At 40.8% G+C, this 23710-nt stretch overlaps 1 protein-coding gene across 1 annotated transcript; it reads left to right on the forward strand.

The window, feature by feature from the left end:
• The first annotated feature begins 1476 nt into the window (after positions 1-1476).
• Positions 1477-14280, forward strand: slc26a2 (solute carrier family 26 member 2). The gene is made up of 5 exons (XM_041944507.1): positions 1477-1548; positions 2832-3460; positions 4182-4472; positions 4671-5119; positions 8460-14280. Exons 2-5 carry the CDS (start codon positions 2846-2848, stop codon positions 9286-9288), a joined length of 2184 nt encoding a protein of 727 aa, XP_041800441.1. The 5' UTR covers positions 1477-1548; positions 2832-2845; the 3' UTR covers positions 9289-14280.
• Positions 14281-23710: the final 9430 nt, after the last annotated feature.

Raw genomic sequence — 23710 nt, forward strand, 5'->3', positions numbered from 1 at the left:
ATGCAAGTAACACACGGAAGCAGTGCATGCACCACAGTAATATCAGCTACAATACACAGCATGAAATAAGTCTTTTCTGTTTTTAGTCATGGATGCACTTTGTGGCAGTAAAGCTAGTTTGTGTTCTTTAGTTGTCACTGTGTTCTTGGTAGTATCAGTACTTTAAAGGATTTCTGTGGTATGATAATACTCCATGATTGACCACATAATAACAAGATTAAATACATGCTGAAGTTTAACTGTCTGATTTTATCTCAGCGAAACTGGATCATGTGTGCAAGACACTGCTTTACAGAAACATCAAAGAGATGTTTTGTAAAGGTGCTGATTTTTGTCCAGTCTGCTGACATAAAGAATAGTTTACCATGAAACGAAGCCTGAAAAACACAGGTCTCAACCATTTCTATTGTCTGTTACTGGGTTTTGAATCTCGCAATATAAATTACCAGTTAAAAAAACTTCAGTGTTAACCTCCCCCATGATGAACCACAGACAAGAGCTACCCTCACGCCCTGTCTGAGGAATGTGAGACAGAAAATAACAGCAGCAACTGAAGGCAGCTCACTGGTGATAAGAAAATAAACCTTTTCAGAACTGTGCAGCTGCTTTTACTTGCATGCCGTCAATCAATGAGGGTCTGCTGAGAGAGGTGCAAAGCAGAATGAGTGCTCACTGTTCCTGAATACCCCGACATCGGCCTGAGTCACGTGAGTGATTGTCTTATTGGACTTCCAAAGACAGGGCTTGGACAACGGCCTCCTATTGACTGAACTGACACACCACCATTTTCGTCTGGTTTTTCCACTGTTTTATCTGTTTTCCAAGTGTTTAGAAGAGTTTAAGTTTTTGATTCTGTGGAAATGGAAAGGTTGTGATATCTAGCATGCTGTCAAGAATGTTTGATACTTATGTGTGTGTTTTTCGAAAGTTTGTGGCAGCAGGTTATAATATGCAAATAGATGTTGTATTTTAATGTATTTTATTCTGTGGTTTTATTTTCCTTCTCATGTCATGAATTGTCTTTATTCCTATTTTCATCCTTATTCTGTCTTACTTTTACTATCAAGTGTTATCAAGTGGGTTTTATTCTCCAGCCATTTTCCATTAAGTGTCTGTTTTTTATGTACGTGAACATTTACTTGGTGCATGTGTTTTTTTGTTGTAAAGCACTTTGACCTCCAATTCCTGTATAAAAGGTGCTATACAAATAAAGTTTATAAATGTAATTATACAGAAACTTATTTTTGAAATAAGCCTCCTTGTTATGTTATCATACCAATCACACACAGTAACTTCCTGCCTTAAGTTCTGCATTACTCTCAATCATTTTATTTCTATTGAGTGATGTCTTATTTTGCTACACAGTGATTCATCTTCCCACACAGACACTCTTTGTTTCAACAGGAGAGGTGACGTGGCTCACGCGTTCACTACGTCATTACGCACGGAGTTACAGACGGAGTAAAATGAATTTGAGGCGGAATGACGGTCGACTGTCTGAACACAACTCAAGATTAACATCGTAAAGCGCCGCTGATTCTGGCTCAGGTCAGTTATTTCACACATTAACAACAGCTGTTGTGTTTCACTGAGGAAGAGCAGGTCGTCACGTTAGTTTAGTTTAACTGGCTCAAACTTTCAGTTGGTGTCCACGTTGACAACTTGTTTACAATGGAGCCCATTCACAGCTGCCGCAGCACCGGCGGCTCCTGTAGACAGGCTTTAACCTCAGGGGGGGTTTAAGAGCTGGGCTGTCGGACGCCCTTTAGTAACGTCGGACTTTTTGGTAAAATTTGTCCCGATACAGAGATGGACAGCTCGGGTCCGCTCACCAGGATTAACTGTCAACACTGAAACAACCATTAGGCACGAGCATTAATCTCATCACCGCCACCACACGAGTTCTGTCCGGAAACAAAACAAGTCGACGTTACTGTAATCCTATTAACGTTACAATTCAAAGAAAGCGTTAAACACCACGTGAGGTCAGAGAGGTAGTCACACATTATCAGTCGGCACGTTTGGAAACCTGCAGAGTAAAAGAGTGTGAAATGTGATCAGTTGTGTTGAAAGGTGTTGGTTTTGTCTTAGATTTACTGCCTTCGTATAACCAGCTCGTCTGCCTGCATTTCAGTTCAGTTTAGCACGTGATCAGGCCTTTTTCCACCCTGAAGCATCATCATGTTAATGTTGCTCAAACAGCAGTAAACTATGTCTCTAATAAAACTGACTTCAGCTAAATTCTGTTTTGAAAGATCCTTTTGATTTTTGAACTGCTAAAATGACCAAATGCAGGCTCACTGCTGCATTAGCTCATTAAAATTAGATAAAAAAAAAAAAAACAGTCATCATTCACTATAAATAAAGATCCCGTCACTAAGTATCTCAGGCCTGTAGAGAATAGGTTGTAATTGTCATGTCGCTGTCACGTCTGTACTGATGATTACCGCTGAGGTTCAGGGTCACTACAAGCATTAACTGTGTTGAATGAATAAGAGGAATAAGGGGAAGTTGTCTTATCTGTATTGTGATGTAACATCAACATTGGCCTCAGCTAAATGTCTGAAACATGCAGTTAGGCCCGCACCCACTGACCTGACATCTAATAGTGCTGTCGTCACCGTCCACCTGATCCACACAGGCTGAGGTGTCATATGTGGTTGTCATTGTGGTGAGGTGCAAAGACGAGTGTCAACAGATGAGTTGGCATATACGTCATTTTTCTTGTTCCAAGTCTTTATTATTTGTCCCGGTTTAATCGATTGTTGTTTGAGATGACATTGGTTCGGCTTCTTGGTTAAAGTAAACTCTTTCTCCTCTAATCGCCACAGACAAGGGCTCGATCATGACTCATGGCGATGACTGCTGCACCCCGGCAGAAGATGGAGACCAGAGCGACCAGCTGCAGCCTCTCATTCTGGAAAGGGTGGAGAAGGAAAGGAGCAAAAACTGGCAATCCCTCCTGTCACATCGGCTCAAGAAACACTGTTCGTGCACCTCAAAGAAAGCTAAATCCAAAATACTGGGCTTCGTCCCGATTCTCAAATGGCTGCCTCGCTACCGGGTCAAGGAGTGGCTGCTGGGAGATGTCATGTCAGGACTGATTGTTGGGATCCTATTGGTCCCCCAGTCCATAGCCTACTCCTTATTGGCCAGTCAGGACCCCATATATGGCCTCTATACATCTTTCTTCTCTTCCCTAATCTATGCCCTCTTAGGCACTTCTAGACACATCTCAGTGGGGATCTTTGGGGTGCTCTGCCTGCTCGTGGGTCAGGTTGTAGATCGAGAGTTAGCTTTGGCAGGATACCTCACAGAAAGCAGCAGCAGCATCAGCAGTAACAATAGTGCCATCCTACTGGCTGGACAGGGGAACGACAGTGTTGGGGTGGAATGTGACAGAAGCTGCTATGCAATCACAGTGGGAGCTACCCTTACCTTTACTGCTGGAGTTTACCAGGTAGGTGAGCCGGGGCGATCTTAAACACAAATTGTCATGTTAGTGGAAACCAGAGGTGGGGAACCTCCGACCGTTTGATCCAGCCTGCGAGGTAATACGTTAATACAAAAAAAAAAGTATTAATTTCTTTTCAGTGATGAAAACAATAACATAAAATAGTGACTGACATGTTCTTCCGAGTGGTCCCTGAACGCAACACAGACAGAGTGGTTCTTATCACGTCAGTGCATCATGGCGCCTGTCGACAAAACGTAAGTAGATGTGTCGCGCTTTCCAACCGAAACGATTTTTTTGATGACGTGAAAGGCGAGCTAGTGTGTCTGTTAGTTTGTGGGGATGCGGTCGTGGTCGTTATGAAAAAGGCTCATCTGAGTGTCATCATCATCATCACTACCACCTGACATGCAGAGGTTAGTGTGATATATGTGTGAGTTGTTTAGCACGGCCAGGGGTGCTGCCGAGGGAAGGCAAGGCAACCCTGATACAATTGCATATGTATAATAAGCTTTTCAGGTGCCGCCCAATTGCCAGTGAACAAGTCCCACACCCCCGTTTGTCACATTCCTGCGTGCGCCCTTGTAGGATGTTATAATAAGTGAAATGGCCCTTGATAGTAAAAAAGGTTCCCCACCCCTGGTGTAAACAAATGCCTCTGTTCTTCTCAATGGTCTCTGGCAGTATAGAGTATCAAAACTGCCCCATGCTTTTCTCTTCCTCCCAGGTGCTAATGGGCCTTTTCCAGGTGGGCTTCATCTCCATCTATCTCTCAGACTCCCTTCTCAGTGGCTTCGCTACAGGAGCCTCCCTGACCATCCTCACTTCACAGTTCAAATACCTGCTGGGCCTGAAGATCCCCAGGCCCCAGGGCTGGTTCACTCTGTTTAAGACCTGGTACAGCCTGCTAAGCAACCTGGGAAACACCAACATTTGTGACCTGGTGACCAGTTTGGTGTCTTTGCTGATACTGATACCTACCAAGGAGCTCAACAATCGCTTCAAAACCAAGCTAAAGGTATAAAAAAAATGTCTATTTCAAATATGAATTTAAATGTGAGTTTTGCATGGTAACAGCTTTGGTGTGCACAGTGCCCTTCTCCTGCATCCGGTCTGCTCAGCTGCACATGCATTCCTATGTAAGAGGTTAGAAAAATGGACGTTTTTAATCCAACCAAATATTGGGTGTCGTGACTTTTTTCTTTTCCTTACCCAGGCTCCAATTCCCTTTGAGCTCTTTGTGGTGATAATTGCAACACTGGCTTCTCACTTTGGCCACTTTAACACTGAGTATGGGTCAGGCGTGGCTGGTGACATCCCCACGGGCTTCCTCCCTCCCCAGCTGCCCATGTGGTCACTGATCCCCAACGTGGCCGTCGATGCGTTCTCCATTGCCATCGTGGGATTCGCCATCACTGTCTCACTGTCAGAGATGTTTGCCAAGAAGCACGGCTACACAGTGGACGCCAACCAGGAGATGTACGCCATTGGCTTCTGCAACATCCTGCCGTCGTTCTTCCGCTGCTTCACCACCAGCGCTGCGCTGACTAAGACCCTCGTCAAGGAGTCCACAGGGTGCCAGACACAGATATCTGGGCTGGTCAGTGCTCTCATCCTGCTGCTGGTCCTGCTCGTTATCGCACCGCTCTTCTATTCCCTTCAGAAGTAAGCACACCAAAGTCTTAATTAGTAATCGATTTTATGGGTCTACCTCAATTACTCCTCTTGCAAGTTAATCTTGTAATTAATAGGTAATTATTCATTCTGATTGCTGGAATCATGACCTGCTCTCATCAGTAGAATGATCAATTAAAATTCGTCACATTACTAACATTTTCACTTATAAATGTTACAGTCCAAACCATATCATAACAGGACATAAAACATATACAATCACAAGATGGGAGTGATAGAAATAGAAAAATCAGCTGTGTGTAAAAATCAATAAGCCACACATGCAGGAGATGCACTTTTAGGAAGTAGAGAGTAACTGACAAGAGGGAAACCAGGAATATCTTAGACCTCTAGGCTGTAACCCTTTCCTAAAAATAGAACGTACGTCTGCAAAAGCTGGTCAGGGCAGTTGAGCCAGCTTGACTCGCCCCAGTAATTTCAGTCTTAAACAGTCAGGCAGATTAAGATCCTCACCCCGGATGGAGTACATGTCAGATGCATGTTCATGAGAATCATTATTGTAGAGCACAAGCTACATGGACATGAGAGCCATGCACATTTTGAATGCTAAGACAAAGATTTTAAGTGATATTTCACCTAAAATCTGTTTTTGAACAGCAGTCAATACAAAACACACTCTGCATCAAACGCAAGCAAAAGATCAAGATTTAAATTCCAACATGCAGAAGATATTCCGACCGCCGATTTGACTCCTTTGCATGCAGCTTTAACACATCAGCATGACAATAGCATTTTATTTGAAGTAAAGCTAGATCCAACTCAGGCTTAAAATAAGTTTCCCACATTCTAACGTTCATGTTTGTTTTTTGTCTAGTATATTTGAGCACGTATTAATTGCCTGCCGTTCATATCTCTTTTTCTTTTACTGTGAAAGGAGTTTTAGGCGTAGGCTTAGGCAAATACAGATAACCTACAGTAATAATTTAGGGTTAATGGTGATGCCGCTGGTTATCGCTCTGCAGTAGCTGAACTGCTTCAAACAAGCACTTTTCATCAGTTGGGAGATGCTTTGAGTCTCGTGTGAGCCTCGAGCACAGTCTGTTGTGATTGCAGCTGGTGACTGGTATTGATTTGAATCTGTGCTGGTGTGTTATCTACGTACGTCCACAGACAAACACACTCGCAGACACACTCGCTGCTTTACGCATCGTATGGAAAGTCTTGGTACTAATCTATGGTACCATACATCTGCTGAGGCCAGATTATGTTCGGTCTTAAGTATGAAGTAACTGACCAAATGGAAACCCAGAATATCTTGGACCTCCAAGTTGTAACCCTTTCCTAAAATAGTAAATACGCCTGCGAATGCTGGTCAGGGCAGTCGTACCTGCTTGACTCACTTTTAAACAGTCAGGCTGTTCTCAGTGGCCAGAGTAAGACTCTCTCCCCAGATGCAGTATGTATCTCTAAGCTGTAAAATGCATGGCAAGGAGAATCAATGTTATTGAGCCTGGTACATCACCGACCACAAAAATGAGAACCATGCACAGTCTTCCAAAAATCTTCAGTAGTTTTACTTCTGTGCATGTAGCTTTACCACATCAGCATGACAATCAAATTTTACCTGAAGTAAAGCTAGATCCACCTCAGGCTTAAAATGAGTTTCACACATTCTAACATTGTTTGTTTTATGATAAAAGGGTTTTCTGTCTAGTGTATCAAAGTGCTTAAAAATTAGCTTACACTTCTTATCTTACTTACCATGACAAACGGTTTCTAGCATAGCCTTAGACAAACACAGATAACCTGTGGTTATAGTTCAGGGTTGACGCTGTTGTTCAAATTAGAGCTGCTCGATTATGGCAAAAACCATAATCATGATTATTTTGCTCAATACTGAGATCACCATTATTTAACGTGATTACTCATTGACAATGGAACTTTAACAAAAAACTTTTTATCAGTGGATTTCCTTCAACTTTAAATATAATTCAACAGAAAACAAAAAGAATAGATGTGATCTCTGCAGCTGCATCACGGGCTTCACCTTAGCCTTTAGCTTGGTTTTATCTGTGTGATACTGAGTTTTCTCCTCCTCGTTCAGTATTTAGCGTGCTTGGCGACCAGCGACACGCCGTCAGCTCTGGGCACCTTAGGCATCAGTCATCACTGTAGAGAGCTGATTGGTGCGCTGCAAGCTGTCATATGTTTAGGCTCGCTTCCAATTTATTTGTACAAGGTTTTGGGACTTCCACAGCACATAATGACCTTCCCTGCCTGCTCTCCCAACATAAGTTCAATGTGTATGAGTGTGTGTGTGTGTGTGTACACTGTGCGCACCTGAGCACCATGTGACATCTCCTGTCGAACAGATGAATTGGTTTTACCTTTCTTGTTGACCAATGGCTCTCTTTCTGTCATCTTGGCTCAGGCTGAACTAACTGTGCCGCAGCCTGGCTGAGAGCGAGTTTGAGCTCTTCGGAAGGGGCGAATGCACCGCGCTGTAAAGAAAAGGGGTGCGCTGGAATTACAACGCAAGGCAAAACGAGAGCATCATTGTGAAAAAGGACCAATCATTTTATCTCAACTAAATTGTTTTCATAATCGTTGGAAGCCAAAGTTGTAATTGAAAATAACATTTGATTAATTGCTGAGCTCTAGTTCAAATCTCCAGGCGACAACATTAGTGTAGACACAGATGTTTAAAAAGGTTTTATTCTAATCTGACAAGAAATAATTACGGAGTAAGAAGGAGAAAAGAGCAGAAATATATATTAATTAAAAGGAGTTAATTGCAACAAGAGAGATAAAGTGCACTTTTCACCTCCTGGGACATTAGCATTGATCACGGTGTATTGATTGTGATTGCAGCTGATGATTGGTAGTGATTTACCTTTATGCCGGTGGTTATCTATGTACATGCTCGTGGACAAACGCTCACAGACATACTTGCTGTTTCACTGATGTCTTCATCAGCATTGTCACAATGAGGCCAGATTATGTTTTGTCTTTGTTCCTCGTCTCTTTTATTATCCTCCCCTCTCTCCCTTTGAGCAACTTTTTGACCTCTTAAATGGATTTTGTCTGTTCTTCTCAATATCCCAACCTTTGCCCTCAGTCAAATCTAAAATTAAGAACTGTTTGAATGGCAAAGATGACACTGTCAGTTTAAACACAAGTCAACTTCTGTTTGTCAATGTGACATTTTCATACTGAAAATGTAATGTGAGGACTTGTCCTGTTTCTTAAAAAGCTAAAAATAGCTTTCCCTCTTCAGAGCACTGATTCGATGCTTTATTCCACGAATACCACTGATGCTCTTGGCGTTTGCTCATTCCTGCCTGTTTTCTTGCATCCTTCTCCTCTCCAGATGTGTATTAGCCGTCATCATCGTGGTGAACCTCCGCGGAGCTTTACAAAAGTTCACTGACATTCCCCGCATGTGGCGTGTGAACCGTGTCGATGCCACCATCTGGATTATCACCATGGCTACCTCAGCGCTGGTCAACACAGAGCTGGGTCTCTTTGTGGGGGTTTTGGTTTCAGCCCTCTGCGTCCTGGGCCGGACCCAGCGAGCCCAGGTCGTGGAGCTCGGCCGGGCTCCAATAAGGGAGCATTATGAGGACCTGTCTTCTTACCACGGTCTTCAAACGCATCCCGGACTGGCTGTTTTTAGATATGAGGCTCCCATCTATTACGCCAATCAGAGCTTATTCAAAAAATCACTCTACAGGTGTGTAGGGCTTGATCCTGTGAAGGAGAAATCACGGCGTATTAAGTTCAGAAAGAAGAACAAACAGCAGGGAGAGGCCGCAGGAGTCCCAAATATGAAGTCAGACGAGATGGAGGCTGGAGGTAAAAAGGATGAGGTTGAAGCCGCTGAGACTGTAATCAGCACAAACTCTTCCCGTAGCTTACGCAGCTTGGTGATCGACTGCAGCGCCATCCTGTTTCTGGACACTGCTGGGGTGAATGCTCTGAAAGAGGTCCGCAAAGATTACGGAGAACTGGGGATCATGATTGTCTTGGCCCAGTGTAGTGCCTCAGTTCTGGATGATCTGGAAAGAGGGGGATACTACCCCGACTCAAAAGGATGTGATGGAGGAGAGAACGAGATCATATTCTTCACCATTGACGACGCCGTCCGCTACGTCCAAAGTCTCTCAGCTCCGAATGGAGATTATGACAGCAAATGCTAAAAAGATATCCAAATATCTACATGTTTACATCTCACATTATACAAAAGTCCATTGTTGCCGATGTGCCTTGTTATACTACAGTGATTCCTTGGAGTCCTTAAGTAATTATCCTGCATCTAACATTCAGAACTGCTGCTGAATTCTTTATTTAATACTATTTCAGCATGTTAAAATGCTAAAAGCATTTTTCAGTCTTCCTTACAGAAAGGAATTTAGTTACAGTAAAAGTGAAACTTCACAATGGCTACCGTCGAGGGCTGCAACCAATGATGAGCGTAGTAAACTAAAATCGATGACCAAAGTAGTTGCTGAAGAGCGTAATTTGGAATTAGTTGGCGATGTCATCAGGCAGCTACCTTGATGCTTACTGGAGTTCAGTGAACAACACGATGACGGCAACACCTTTACAACCAAAAACCTCCGAAGCGTGGGAGCATCTTACTCCTAACTTAAAAAGCAACACTGCAACATTTGCAAAGCTGACCTCGCCTGACATGGTACATCAGCTATGCTGGAGCATCTGAAGAGGAGGCACGTTGGCTCGTCATCTCTGGATGATGAAGACTCATCTCGGGAAGTTAGTTAGCTAGTTAGCTAGCTTAATATCGAAAGCCTTATTCAGCGTTTTCTATTTTGAGATACGTTTTCTCTTGATCAGTGAATTGTTCATGGTGTTTGGTGCAGCAGATCAACGACCAAAACACTTTCGTGGGAAGTGAAGTGCCCTAATTTCACCTTTTCAATCCTAAATGTTGCATCGTTCATGGCGAATGTTTACGGCTGGAGAATGTGTCGCTGCTGAGTGCACAAGACACCCCAGGATTTGATTCTTTCTGAACTGCACATGCCTAAAACAACGTCAAAACGTCTAAATTCCAAATCTTTTGGCTAAATAGTCAATTATTTGTTTCAATAATCAGTAGATTTGACAATCTAAATATCAGTTAAGTTGTTAGTTGAAGCCATAGCTACATCTGCACTTCACTTTGAGTGACATTTTGTTTTTTTTTTTGCACAGAGAAACTTAAATAAGTTGATGAACAGTAACCTAAATTCTAAAATCTAAAGTAGAGATACAACAGCAGTACAGGCTCTAAATCTGCTCTAAAACACAGTTTTTAATACTCAGGTATCATTTTTGATTCCACTGTTAATGTCCCTATATTTGAGTCACTTGACGAGCGGCTGTAAACTTTTGTTCTGTTTCACAGCGAGGACCATAATTAAGTAAAATTAAATGTAATATCGTCCATAAACCCCAATCCTGAAGACTTATGTGAACGGTAGGGTTCACGGTGTTGGGGCAGATGAAGGTTGGGATGTGTGCAAAAAGTGAAAAAGTTAGTCTCGGAGAAATGCTGCTTTGAGGAGGACGTCAATTCATTGAAGGTCTTCCTCTTAATTGAAATGTCTAGTTTTTCTACAGCAGAACATATGGGTCAAAATTCGATGCTGTTCTTAAAATATTTATTTTGTAAGACATCACCAGACTGTGCCTGAACGGTCTGAATGAATTCTAAGTAAAAGTAGGCCATAACATAGTTTTGTGTCGCGCCAGTAATAATCGAGGCAAATGTTTATTTTCCACCAGTGAAGACATGGTCGTGTTAACAAAGCCATAAAACAGTAAAGGAACACTGACTGTTAAAAAAGAAAGTGAATGCTTAGTAGAATTTCCGTTTTTGCCATGTCTCTTGCAGTGGCTTTACTGATGCTTATACTGTACGAATTTATATACTGTGAATGTTTTCATATCAGGTCCTTTGACATATGAATGCCAGTCACCTTTTTAATGTTACAACTGGAAGATTTTATTAAAAAAAAAAAGAGGCTCTCATTTGGAAAGAAATTTCCTCAGCTCTGGTTTTGAGGCTCTGTGGCTATCTAAGGTTTGTCCTCAATCTCTGTTTGCTGAGGGCGACGACGTTACTGACGTAGCTTTTAGTCTGTCATAGCTGTGTAAATACAGCAGCTTGTGAGCGGGGGCAAAGTTCAAGTTAAAGAAAAACCATGTGTGCCATGTGCGACTTGCATGAAAACAGCTTCCTGGAGTTTGTTGAATTTTCACGTTGAATTGTGCCAATGAAACCTCAGACTAACTCATTCCTTTGTGTGCAAGAGAACGGCTCACCAAACTACAAACCAGTTCATTGTTATTATTTAACTTATTGGGGTCCATTCATTTCTAGTTTTGTAACCTCAATGCTCAGGGTTTGCTACATGAAGATGTGATTGGGTTCTTTGTTAAAAGGTTCCCTGTGGAGTTTTTGACGTCTGTCGATCTGTTTGTTACGTGCACGTGGATGATGCTGTGCATATTCGTGCCAATGGTTTCCCACTGTTCCAATTGATCTACAGGTGGTAATGTTTAGAAAATGCAGCAATACATCAGCAAATGGAAGAGAATAATGCACTTGTTCATAAGATTGGCTTTGCATATGATTTATGAGGAAGGACATAAACTCAATACATTTGTTAGATCTCAATGATGTACATTTTGAAAGTTACAAAAAAAATGCTTCTCATTTGTATACAAGAAAACTCCACAGGGCACCTTCAAGTAAAGCCTGAAGCATTACAGCACAAAGATAGGATGTTCAGATCTTTAAGGACAGTTGCCTTTGCTGGAGAGTGAAGTTTTGGAGGAGCATGGACGTTCTGGAAAAATGGAAGCTGTCACCAAATTGACATGCGTGATTCCAGTGACTCATTTCCTGTGAGAAACATGCACGAGATAATTTTTCCAGAGGAGTACAGAGGACTGATGGAGAGCTTCATCACACAACGACAATCACCCGAAGCTCAATATCAGCAGAACCAATCAGGTTGTGGTGGACTACAATGCTTCAAATATGGATGTTGAAGCAGAGGAGCAACAAATTGTAAAACATGGAGGCATAAAAACATGAGGTCTTCTGGAGTTGGAGGAAATCATTTTTGCTCTTCTGCAGAGCAAATACTGTTGCAGGGACTGAATCAGGTCATCATAGTCAAGGGCAGTCCAGATGTATTACACAGTCCTCGCTGAAGCCTTTAATGAGAATTAAATTGGTCATATGCAAATGTGGCTGTCATGAAGTTTGAACTTGACTTTTCTCTTTCACACAGAAACATGAAGGGAGAATGATTCCTGCTGGATAAACTCAGTCACCACAGATGTCTTGTGTTTGTAGCTTTAGGTGTTTCTGTAACCAAATTTGGAGCCTTAAACTACCCTGTAAAGTTATTTATGTAGCACTTAGAAAATTGTTGCAAAGTTCACATTAAGTTCTTTCAGAAAGTAGTGACACGTGGCACTACTCTATGGAATTTTAAAAGTTACAAAATTACAAAACTTTTGCATTATACAGCAGCGTGTTTTTGTTGTTCTGGGGGTTTTTTTTTTAGACCAAAACTGTAACCATGCACAAAAATCTCCTTTTTATCTAAACTGACTCAACTGAATGCACAAGTAAAAGTTCATTCCAGGTTCAGGCCTGCATTTCTTTACTCATCATTTCCTCTAAATGTCTGCCACAGTGTCACAGTATAAACAAAACCACAGCACGCCACACTACTCGGGATTACTTGCTGGTTGGATTCAGTTATCCTGTTATTAAAAATATTATTCTGTAAATGTACATGGCAAATATATATACAAAATATGTTCAATTTTTTGGTTGTTTTTGTTGTTTGAATGTGTACTTAAATATATATACATATGATAGTATAGTAAATAAATATGGACAAGAGTACAATACGTGCCTTAATGGCACACAGTGAATTTTTTTGGCTCAAGGAAATCCAGTGACTATCTGTTTTACTGAATTTCTGTTCCTAATTCATTATGATTTGTTTTCAAAGGAGTACCATTGACCCCTTTGCCACACCCTATAGATTACATCCTCAGTCACATGGTGCACCTGTTTCACGATATATGCCCCAAAAAATCTATTTGTTTGTATTCTTACATGAAAATCCAATCATGCTATGACGTGTGCTTACGTTCCCTTGAACCAACCAAATTCAAGCAATAATATCACGACATCCACCCATCAATCAGTCTCAATCACTGTAATTCTTCATGTTTGTTATGACGCGCCCACATTTGAACGTTCAAATCAAATCCTGCCTGCCTTTGCTGTTTCATCTGGACTTTAACTGCCACCAAGTCCAGCTGAAAAGGCTTTTTGAACAGAGCTCAGGGAAAACTGCCACAACTCACCCCACTACAGTTTTGAATGTATTGAATGTTTTGAATCCGATGAACTCAGCATCTGAACTCAAGGGTCCAGTCTTTAGAAGTCATCTCAGATTGTAGGATTGTTTCAGGGCTTTGAGATAATTCTTCAGACCCTTTTCTATTCCTGTTTTCCAATTCCAACGAATCTGTCCAGTTCAGGAAATTGGAGGCATAATCTTAATTCCTTCTCATCAGTAAAGTGTAACTGCATCTCTCCCCGGGTTTATTTGGTCCATAATATGTATAAAATGAGCTCTAATGTACCATGAAACCCGAAATGTTAAGGGCTGTTTGTTATGCAGGAGTTTCCAGGGTGACAATAGAACTTGTTTTGGGTTTTCAGTGTATAAGATATTTGCTTCTTTTCTCCGATGACCTTGCTGATATAAAACAGGAGTGGTTATATTTATTGCTGCTTTTATGGAGATCTACAATACAGAGAGCACATGAAAATGAATTATGGCTTTGATTTCCTGCAGGAACAACTTGGTTAAAGTGCATTGTATAACTCACCAATTTCTAACATTTGACATCTGTTGATCTGTGACAAGATCTGTTGTGTGGAAGTGTTCAGTCAAGGATGAAGTAACCTTTTTTGAATGTGTTCTTCTTGCCTCTGTCCAATTTCCTGGTGTAACAAAAAAAAAAAATGAAAATTATATATATTGCTTTAAATTAAGAAATAGGACTTTATTTATGACATACAAATAATCAAGGGAAAACTTTTTACAGGTTATGTATCTATTGCTATTGATTTAGTAAAATATCTCGAAATATATTGTGTCCGTCTTTTTTTCCTTCGGGGGCCTCATTAAATGGCCTGTGTTAAGCAAACTGTACTCAGCCAACAAAATATTGACTTTCATACTAATTTACTCTTGACTCTGTTGTGTCCCACTTATTTCATTACAATGGCATGTTGTATCCTCAGTCCTTTATCTTAATGCTGGGAAAATGTCCAATAAATTGGACCTTTGCTGACCCAGAACAACAGTTCCTCACTGATGTGCTGGTATATTTATTGGAGTTCTGCTGTTCTTTCCCTGTTTTGGGGGATGTTTAAGGAATCATTTATATTATATAAATTATATTTAGATGCACTTAAAGTTGAGTCTACAGTTGTGAGCATGAGCATCATAAACTGTGCTGCAGTCTTTATTATTTATTATTTCAAGCATTCACTCAGAGTAATAAACTGAGTATAATTTCTTTTGTTAGGTTTTACATTTCAAATAAAAAACTACAAATATTATTGGTGTGTACCTGTGTTACATGCTGTGGCAGGTAGTCTTCCCCACCTCTAAAATATGGACAGGACTAACCTTCACTTCACACGAGCAATAATAAAGTTGAGGACTCAATTTAAACCACAACATATGCTTGTTCATGCCCTTTGGCTCTCATTAAGACTTTCCCCTGATGACAGATTACAAAAGGTAAATAGAGACAAAGACTCCAGATAAAGTCAACGCAGGTTTCAAGGTGAATGAGAATTCTCAAGGGTTCAGTCAACAGTTGAGTCTGCGTCTCTGAAATTCAACATAACACATTGTCAAGACAAAATAACCAAGACTGTTTCATCAGAATTTCCCAGGGGGGCCACACGACCAACGTCAACTGTCTGTTCTGCTCTAATGCACGAACTTTCTCATGAGAGCTACGACATCCGGAGGGAGTTATTCAAACTAGTTCAACTATTCAGACTATTTCTTCTGTACCTTCCCTCCTCTCCTTCTTCGCCTGATGATAATAGACGACATGAGTCATCTCATACACACACAGGAGTTCTTCAGAGTTCTTCAGGTGAGGCTCAGTGGGGTTTTCAAAGTGAAGTTGAGTCTGGCACTTTGTAAGGACGACGCTTTCAAAACACAAACCAAACGAGACATTATCAGATCGAGCCGCATCACAACACTGTAAGGATTTGTAGCTTTTTTTTTTTACATTATATCATAAACTGAAGATTACGTTTTTAACATTTGTGCAGAATAAATAATGAGATTACCAAAACCTCAGGCTGTGGGAACTTATCCTCTGAATACATGGAGTGCTGATAAGAACAGACCTTACAGGGCAGAAAAGCAGTCTTCATAGTTGGCCTGCAGCAAAGTAGCATGAATTGACACAAGGGCCTAACTCCTCCTGTCAAAGCTGTACTCAGCAACTTTACACTACAGTGGATCCAAGAGCCTCACACTAAGTGACCATTTAACTTATTGGGGAAAAAACTGTGCAAACAACTACTGTTTTTCTCAGTCACTTTATCCTCCAGAACATCTGCAAATCAGGAATTGCACTCCTCAAAAACATTCACACAAACAGCACCACATAATGATTATCTGCGAAAGTGCGTAACTTCCTCAAAATCCTTAGTTAATTTAAGTAACAGTGTACTCTGATGATGTACTCTGTATTTTCAGGTGTAAACTATGGCCACAGGTTTGTTGGCAGACCAGAGAAAAGACCGTTTTATAGCAAAAAGGAAAAAATACAGATAAGAAATGTAAACATGGGAAACAGCCCTCAGACAGAACTGTACATGCAGGGCTGTTTGTGGAATAACAGTGTCACACCTTCCTTTTCATCCATTCAGGACACGTTTACAAAAAAGCCTGATAGAAATGTTACTTAGAAAAGCTCATGACACTGTACTCTGTCATGAGACACTAAACCAAATCACATGTACTCTTTCACAAAACAACAGACAAAACAAGCAGCCAATATCGAATATTTCATAAAACATCAGGCAGTATTAGACTTTTAACTTCCACTATTTCACTTTTTTCACAGACAAGTTGCAATAACTTTATGACTCATTCAAACTGTCTTTCTCATCCTGGTATTCTTTCATCGTCTTTGTTGCTTTACCCAGACAATAGTGGACCCTGCCTGGCAAACGAAAATACAAAATATTGATGAGCATTTCAAGGTGAATGAGGATCCTTAGACGCTTCACCTATTCTCAGACGCTTTAGTCAATAACCAATCTGGCTCTCTGTGAACTTGTGGAGGAGATAACGGTTCATAGATTTCAAGTTTTGAACTGCCTTTATCTCCTGCTCTCATCTACCACTCTCGCTGAAGGTGCGACAAAGGAACATTTGTTATATTTTAACTTTTTTAAACTGTGTGTTAATTATGCATTTTTCCTTGGGCTCCTGCACTTACCCACACTATCAGATGCTAAATAGATGAATCATTGAGTGTTCGGGACATCTTGCAGGAAGGACAGAAGCTCAGTTTAGTGATTGCAACTGTCGACATGATGAGTAGATTTTTATTGTATCATGAATAGCTGGTATTGTGGCAAGATCTCAATGGTCAACACGGAGTGCTCGAAATACTTCGATGATAAAGTAAGTAAACTTTCTTTGTGTAGCACTTTTCAGAACATTTGTAACAGTGTGATTTAACAGACAGAATGAAAGAAATCACACACAATTTTCAGACAATGTTAAACGTTTTGCAGTCTGACTGGTTTGGGTTGGTTTCGTCTTATTCTGCACTGTGCACCACATAAGGCAGTGACTTGATCTCGCCACCAGGGAGCAGCATTGACCAGGAAACTGGACAGAACGGTGAAGACTAAAGTGACACTGACACTGGGGAGAAGTGTGATTCCTATTTAGATAAAACCTCCCCATTCTGATAATGCTTTCATTATTAAACATATTATGCAACATTTAAATCTGTGGAAAGCAACGTTTCTATGCATTTCATTCTAAACTGTAGTAGTCATTTCTGTCTTGTTACAGCCCCTTTTTCCAAAGAAAGTTGGTATGCTTTATAGAACGTAGATAAAAACAGAATGCAATCATTTACAACCAAACTGTGTTTATCAGTTTTTCAGCAGTTTCAGTTTTCTGAAGTGTTCCTGATTATCCAATCGCGTGTTCACAAAATGTGCAAAACTTGCTCCATCCTCGCTTGTGAACGACTGAGCCTTTCCAGGATGCCCCTGTCATACCCAATCATCAGCACAACAGAACAGAATCAGCATCAGAATTCAGGAAGACCACTTCATTTCTATACTCAGGCCTTGTCCAAAGGGGCTGTAACTGAAAACAGAGCAAACAGACGTATTTGAGACCAGAGATCAAGAACTGATGCCACTTTTTCTGCTGGTTTAAAGGAGACATGTTATGTGATTTGTGGTTCTTAGGATAAAAGAAATTAAGCACCCAGTAAATGAAATCACCAAACTAAGTTCATCTCTCTGAACTCCGAAAGTCCTCTGTATGCATGCAACCTGCGAGTGTAATCATGTAAAAAAAAGAGAAGAAGGTGAAGAGACCCAGTTGTCTGCAGAGAGGTGAGGATAGCAGAGGTGATTATAGTCTCTTTCACGGCTTGTTGCCTCTCACAAATTACATTTACTGGGGAATAGCACCTGTGTTGAGTGGTACATGAAGGAAAGCTCCTGTACAGGATGAGAGGTTACACTCCTCACTTCCAGTCTGCACGTTTTTATTATAGCCAAATGCCAAGTCGACTTCCTTAATCAAGAGGGGGGGTTTCTAATCCACCTTTACAACTTTTTAATTTTCATGTCCTTGAACTCATCACATTCTTGTAAAACTTAAACACAACTTAAAAGGGTCTTCATTTGGACAGAAAGTCTTATTTTTGCTGCACTACAGTGTTTTGTGCTATTGTTATTTTACTAGGAACAGGATTAGATTAATTTATGTTAGGATTATACTATGTGCAGAGAATATACTGTAGTTTGGACTTCATCTTTTAATTTGATGATTTAAAAATTTAAATCGTGTTTACTGTTTATTGATAAACTGCGTGCCAAAATGTAGTGTTTCCTAAAAATGTAGTGTTTCCTTGGTGAGCAAAGGTTTACAGTGTTGACAAGTACCTTCAAGGTATTTTCTGCTTTTCTTCGAGAGATGGCAGGAAATAGGTGGCGGATTTAAGTACAAAGTGTCGATCTTTAAGAGCCAAGGCCGAGATCACAAAATGGTCATATGGGTCATTTTAACAGACATTAAATGACCTGTTTGATCATTTAGGTGTGATGATTAGCTGATTTTTCCCACTCCATGCTACTCAGGGAGATTTTTAGCAACTAACTTCAAAGAGCAGGTCACTAACCAGGCTAATATGATTGAACACGGCCACGGCGAGGTCACGTGCTACCAACAACACATTCCATTATCAAATAATGGAGGCAAGAATCTGGACAATGAGATGCTTCACTGGGAGCACAGCGGATTTCTGACAACTTGTGACTGCAGTCCGGCCGCTTGTGGCTCTGCTCTCTGTATTTTCTATTTGTTATTTGCAATGCGGACAAAAGCTGCTTCATCCCATAAATGCCATGACTTTACACTGCCTCCATTTCTTTGTTTGCTTTTCCATAGACAGAGACAGAGGGAGGGAGGGAGGACGCAGGAAAGAAAAGCTCATGGATAAAGCACTTGTCATCCACAGGGATATTTGTTTCAAGTTGTCAAAATCCCAATGTTCTGTGAAGGCACAATTCTATATTTCACTGAGGCTTCAACAGGGGAAGCCAACAGGCTTTTTATGTTTGCTGTCAGAAACAGTTTTATCACCACTCTCTCGCATCAGCTCAACTTTCGTTCTTCCCCAGATCTAATTTTTTTCTCAGATGCAGCTGACAGATCTGAAATGTATATATTTCCACCAAAAAGAGCTGTGTTCAGTGGCATAATGGTGAAATAAAAACATAGGTTACGCCAGTATTTGTCATATCATTTACTTCACATAATGAATACTATGACAGCAGGATGGAGTTTTAGTTGTACAGGCAGTTTTCAGTAGTTTTCTGGTACAGGAATAATGTCATTGCTTGAGTTAAATCAGCAGTGGAAAATAAATAAAGTTTAGAGGTTCTCACAGAACAACAGCTACATGCAAATTATTGTTATTGTCTGGCTTGCCGTCATCAGAGCACCAGATGGGTGGGTTTGGTTTCACAGCATCAGCACAATCCACATGGTGTCAGACAGTATAAGAAAAGCTGTCAGTCACAGAGGTGAACACTGAAGTGCTTCTCAAAAACCTTTCTCCACTTCTATTAATATTCTGGCAAACACTGTGTTGTCCTAACTGGGTCAAACTCCAACAAGACGGCTCAATAAAGGGTCAGTTTTCCCAAATCCCAGAATAACATTTCTCACTCACCAATAGAGCGAAGCAGGTCATTTTTTATCACGGTATTGTGCCAAAAGCCCAATGCAATGGAGGTAAATGAAACCTTGTGCAGCTTGCAGTCTTGTGCTTTTTCAGAAACATTGATAATTCACTGCACTATAAACTCTTTTCATTGTACAATTTCTTCGCTAGAAAGCAGTTCCAGCAGCCATTAAGGCACCGACCATGAAGTCCTGGGTCTGCCTGCAGCTTTTGTTGCAAGTCATTCCCAGTCTCTCTCTCTCCTTCTGCCCCGTCTACTCTCTAGACTCCAATCAATAAAGAGATAAAATGAGTCAAAAATATTTTTTAAAAAAAGGTAGTCCCACTGACAACTGACCAATGAGTGTAATTTACTGCAACCACAGTGTAGCTAGCAGGGATTACTGTATGCTGTAACTCAATGATCCACTCTCCAATTGAAAATCTTAATCAGCTTTGTGTAAAATTTGCAGGATTGTGATCTTGCTGTTCTTCTACAGATCTTACAACTGCTGGTCTTCCCCAAAGACGTAGCTTCACTCATTTCATTCATTAGATGGCATGAGTCTCGTGGTTGTACAGCTGTTACTGAGTGGAGGGTCCTTCAGAAATGTTCTTTGGCCGACTTCAGACACCAGGTGAAGGGAGCATTTCAGACACACAAATCAGATTTGGGCCGTCATCAAGTTACTCAAAATGATCTGATATGATCTACCGAACATAACATTTGTCATTTTAACCTGTGAAACATTCAGTGCCAGCTAAAACTGAGAAGCTGCTACCTGAGCATTTGGCACAATGCTAACAGGTTTGTTAACATGAGAGTCTAGCAGATCGGTGCATTTTTCCAACGTCAGAATCTGAACTCAGTCACTTGCTGGTGTGCCAAAATAATTTTTCGCATTCACACACTTTCATTTGCTCTGTACTACTATATGGAGCGAAATGCTGCACTGTAAAGCCTGGCTGTCATTAAGGAGAACAGCACTGCAACACCAGCAGGCTGAGATAGACAAAAAACAGCAGAGTTCAGCAGACTTCATTTCAGCCAATACTGATCCATCAAAATATGTCTGGCTCAGGATCAGCACAGGACATCTCTATTAGATACTTATTTTCACCAGCTTATTATAGGCATGTATATATTCAACTCTTGACACAATGACTGGTATGATTTTATTGTATCTGAGTATAAAATAGTTTCGAGTGATTTACAAGTCTCCAGTTAAATAATAAGAGAGAAATAATTCAGGAGAAGGAAGGTCTGCAAAGTTTTGATATGAAGAATGATGCATCAATAATGAATGCTACTGACATTCATCTCAGTGCAGAAGAAATATCAAAGTCCAAAGGTCTCATACTGAATTCGATGTTTCCTCAGTGTTTTCTCAGTGAGTACAGTATGTAGAGGACCCTCTCTACCTGCTGAGCCACAGTTACATGCCATTTACTTTCCCTTACATTTATCTGAATGATCCTACATCCACATAAGAGTAATTCTGTCCGTGCCTGTTGTTGAGCATCCCTCTCAGCTCTACGTGTGCAAAGGGAAGTTGACCGCCGGTTCATGCGGTGAGCCATCATAAGTGAGGACCATCTCCCAGAAATTAGCAGCAACCTAAGAAGTGTCCATTTTGCACGACATTAATTCTGAGCCATGATTGGACTCACTGAAGTGGCTGGAAGGGACGCTCTGTGCTGCGGCGAGCAGATGGCGTGGAGGAGGCCGAGGGCAGCAACACACACTGACAAACTCACACTCTCTCACATGCAGAGTGACCCCTCTGAGCCCCCACCACAACACCCCTACCACCCTGTTTCATCCACTGACTGAAAATTAATGGATCAGTGGATAAACTGGGGATCACAGACAAGCTATCAGTGGACCACCAGGGGCTCTGACCACATATCAGCCAAAGAATGGCCGTCAGATGGGCAGGGCGAGTTGGCTTGGCTCTCTGTTGATGCCTGTGGGATGACACTCAGAGGCGGTAAGAGGGCTCAACTTCATTCACTGCATACACAAGCTCTGCAGCCAGAGAACGTGTTCAGTAAAGTAACACAGAACTCCTGTTGGTCGAGGGCTGTATAAACCCTCTACTCCCTCCAGCCTATCATATTGCTGTTGAGGTAAAATCACTTCCGTCCTTGCAATAAATATGATAAGGAGGATAGCAGAATATGATGTAATTTACTTCCTTAATCAATACTTCCTTTATCAATTAAAGAGCAAACTGTCAATAAAACAAAACAATATTAACTTATTATTTAAAAAAAATTGCAACTTGGCATTAGGAACACCAGTTACCAGGCACTCAGGATCTCCATCAACCACCACTTTGATTTTTTCTGTATGACTGTAACACTGTGTGTGCCTCTTTTTTATGCTCTGTGCAAAATGTTCCACCTGGGTGAATGAAAGATGAAGACGCTGACATATTGATTTATTTCCCTGAATACTGCAAAAAAAGTCAAATTGAGCGTGGGATAAAAATTCAACGACAACCCATCAGATTCACAGAGCAGCTCACAAGACAACCGAAGAAAAACAGAAACTTTAGCAAAACCTAGAGGGCAAAAAAGGCTGGAGGGATGAAAGCTTATAGGTTTTACACTCACATCTCAAAACAAAGCTGACAATGACTCATCAATATCAAAATACTAAAGTATATGTAGCCCATTTAAAACAGAACTTCATGGAGCTGCTTATAGCTATTCATGCTGTATATACTGAAATATACAAGCAAATAAAACTGCTAATAGTTCCAGTGACAGGACAAATCTGTGATCTTCTCGTCCTCACGAGGCTCACTGGCATCTAGTACTAATGCCTGTTTAATGAACAAAGACTCCTCATAAATGTCCAACCTCTCCGCTCCAATAAAAGAGATGGATGATGTGAAACACAGGAGTCCAACTCCTCTCGGCCCAATATCAGCCTGCTCGAGTTCATCCTTGTTTTCATTTCCAAGAGAAAAAGCTTTTCGTTGTGATCGGGTTCTTATGATCTTTATTTGCAGCTTCCTTTGTATTTATTAGGACTAGTGCAACATAAAGAAGGTGCTCTTCAGTTAAATTTTCCTGTCTGACAGCTTTCCATGCACTTGATAGAGTATTTTATTGGTATTAATAGCAGCTTTGGAAGCTGCCCCTGCTTGCCCACTTTAACTATGTCAACTGTTGAAGAGTTTTTCCCCAGCCGTTAGCTCATCTCTGACAAAAGGAGTGAATCAGTCTCTGAGCTGTTCAGTGCTACCTGATGCAAAGGAAGAGAAAGAGAGAAATAAAGGACATACAGGAAAAAAGAAAAAGAAACAGAAAGATGAAGTCGCTCACCTGCTCACAGAGGTGACAAAGTGACATGAATGTTTCTTCTAGTTTGACAAACACATTTTTCTACTTATCACCATCACTCAGACTCACCAATAATGAAGACTTGTCTAAAAACACAGCTCATTAGCATGCAATGCCAACATAACCTTGACAAAGCTAAACAACTTAAAAAAGGTCAGCAGACTGTAACTTGCATAGAAATATAATAAGCACTGACCTTTGGGGCAGGGCACTTCTAAAAGTGCCAAATGCCAAACCATCTACTGATGGGAGCAATAAATAATTATATGTTTAATTATAAGAAATAAAAGGAAAGAGATGATCCATGTCACACCATTCCACAACATCACAACTATATTAATTGTGCTAAACTGTGTTGCCATTTTTGGCCCAAAAAGTCATTTAGGTTTCAAAACACCATCTATGATGAGTAGATCAAATAAAAAAAAAAAATAGAAGTAAGTAAAGTCATTACATAAGCAATCATCTACAATACACCATAACACTACACCACACACACTAAGCTGTGCACTTTATATTGATTTCAGATGACATGATTTTCTGCTGTAATTTGCCATCCTGTATTGATTCTCGACATCCAAAAAAATCAATACACTATTTTTCACTCACAGCTGACTGCTTTTGAAAACACTATTCCAAATGTACAACTTCAACTGGACATTTTCACTCTATTTTTCAAAGGATTCAAACACAGTG

This window comes from Chelmon rostratus, chromosome 9, assembly GCF_017976325.1.
Source record: "Chelmon rostratus isolate fCheRos1 chromosome 9, fCheRos1.pri, whole genome shotgun sequence".
In the NCBI taxonomy this organism is placed as follows: domain Eukaryota; kingdom Metazoa; phylum Chordata; class Actinopteri; order Chaetodontiformes; family Chaetodontidae; genus Chelmon; species Chelmon rostratus.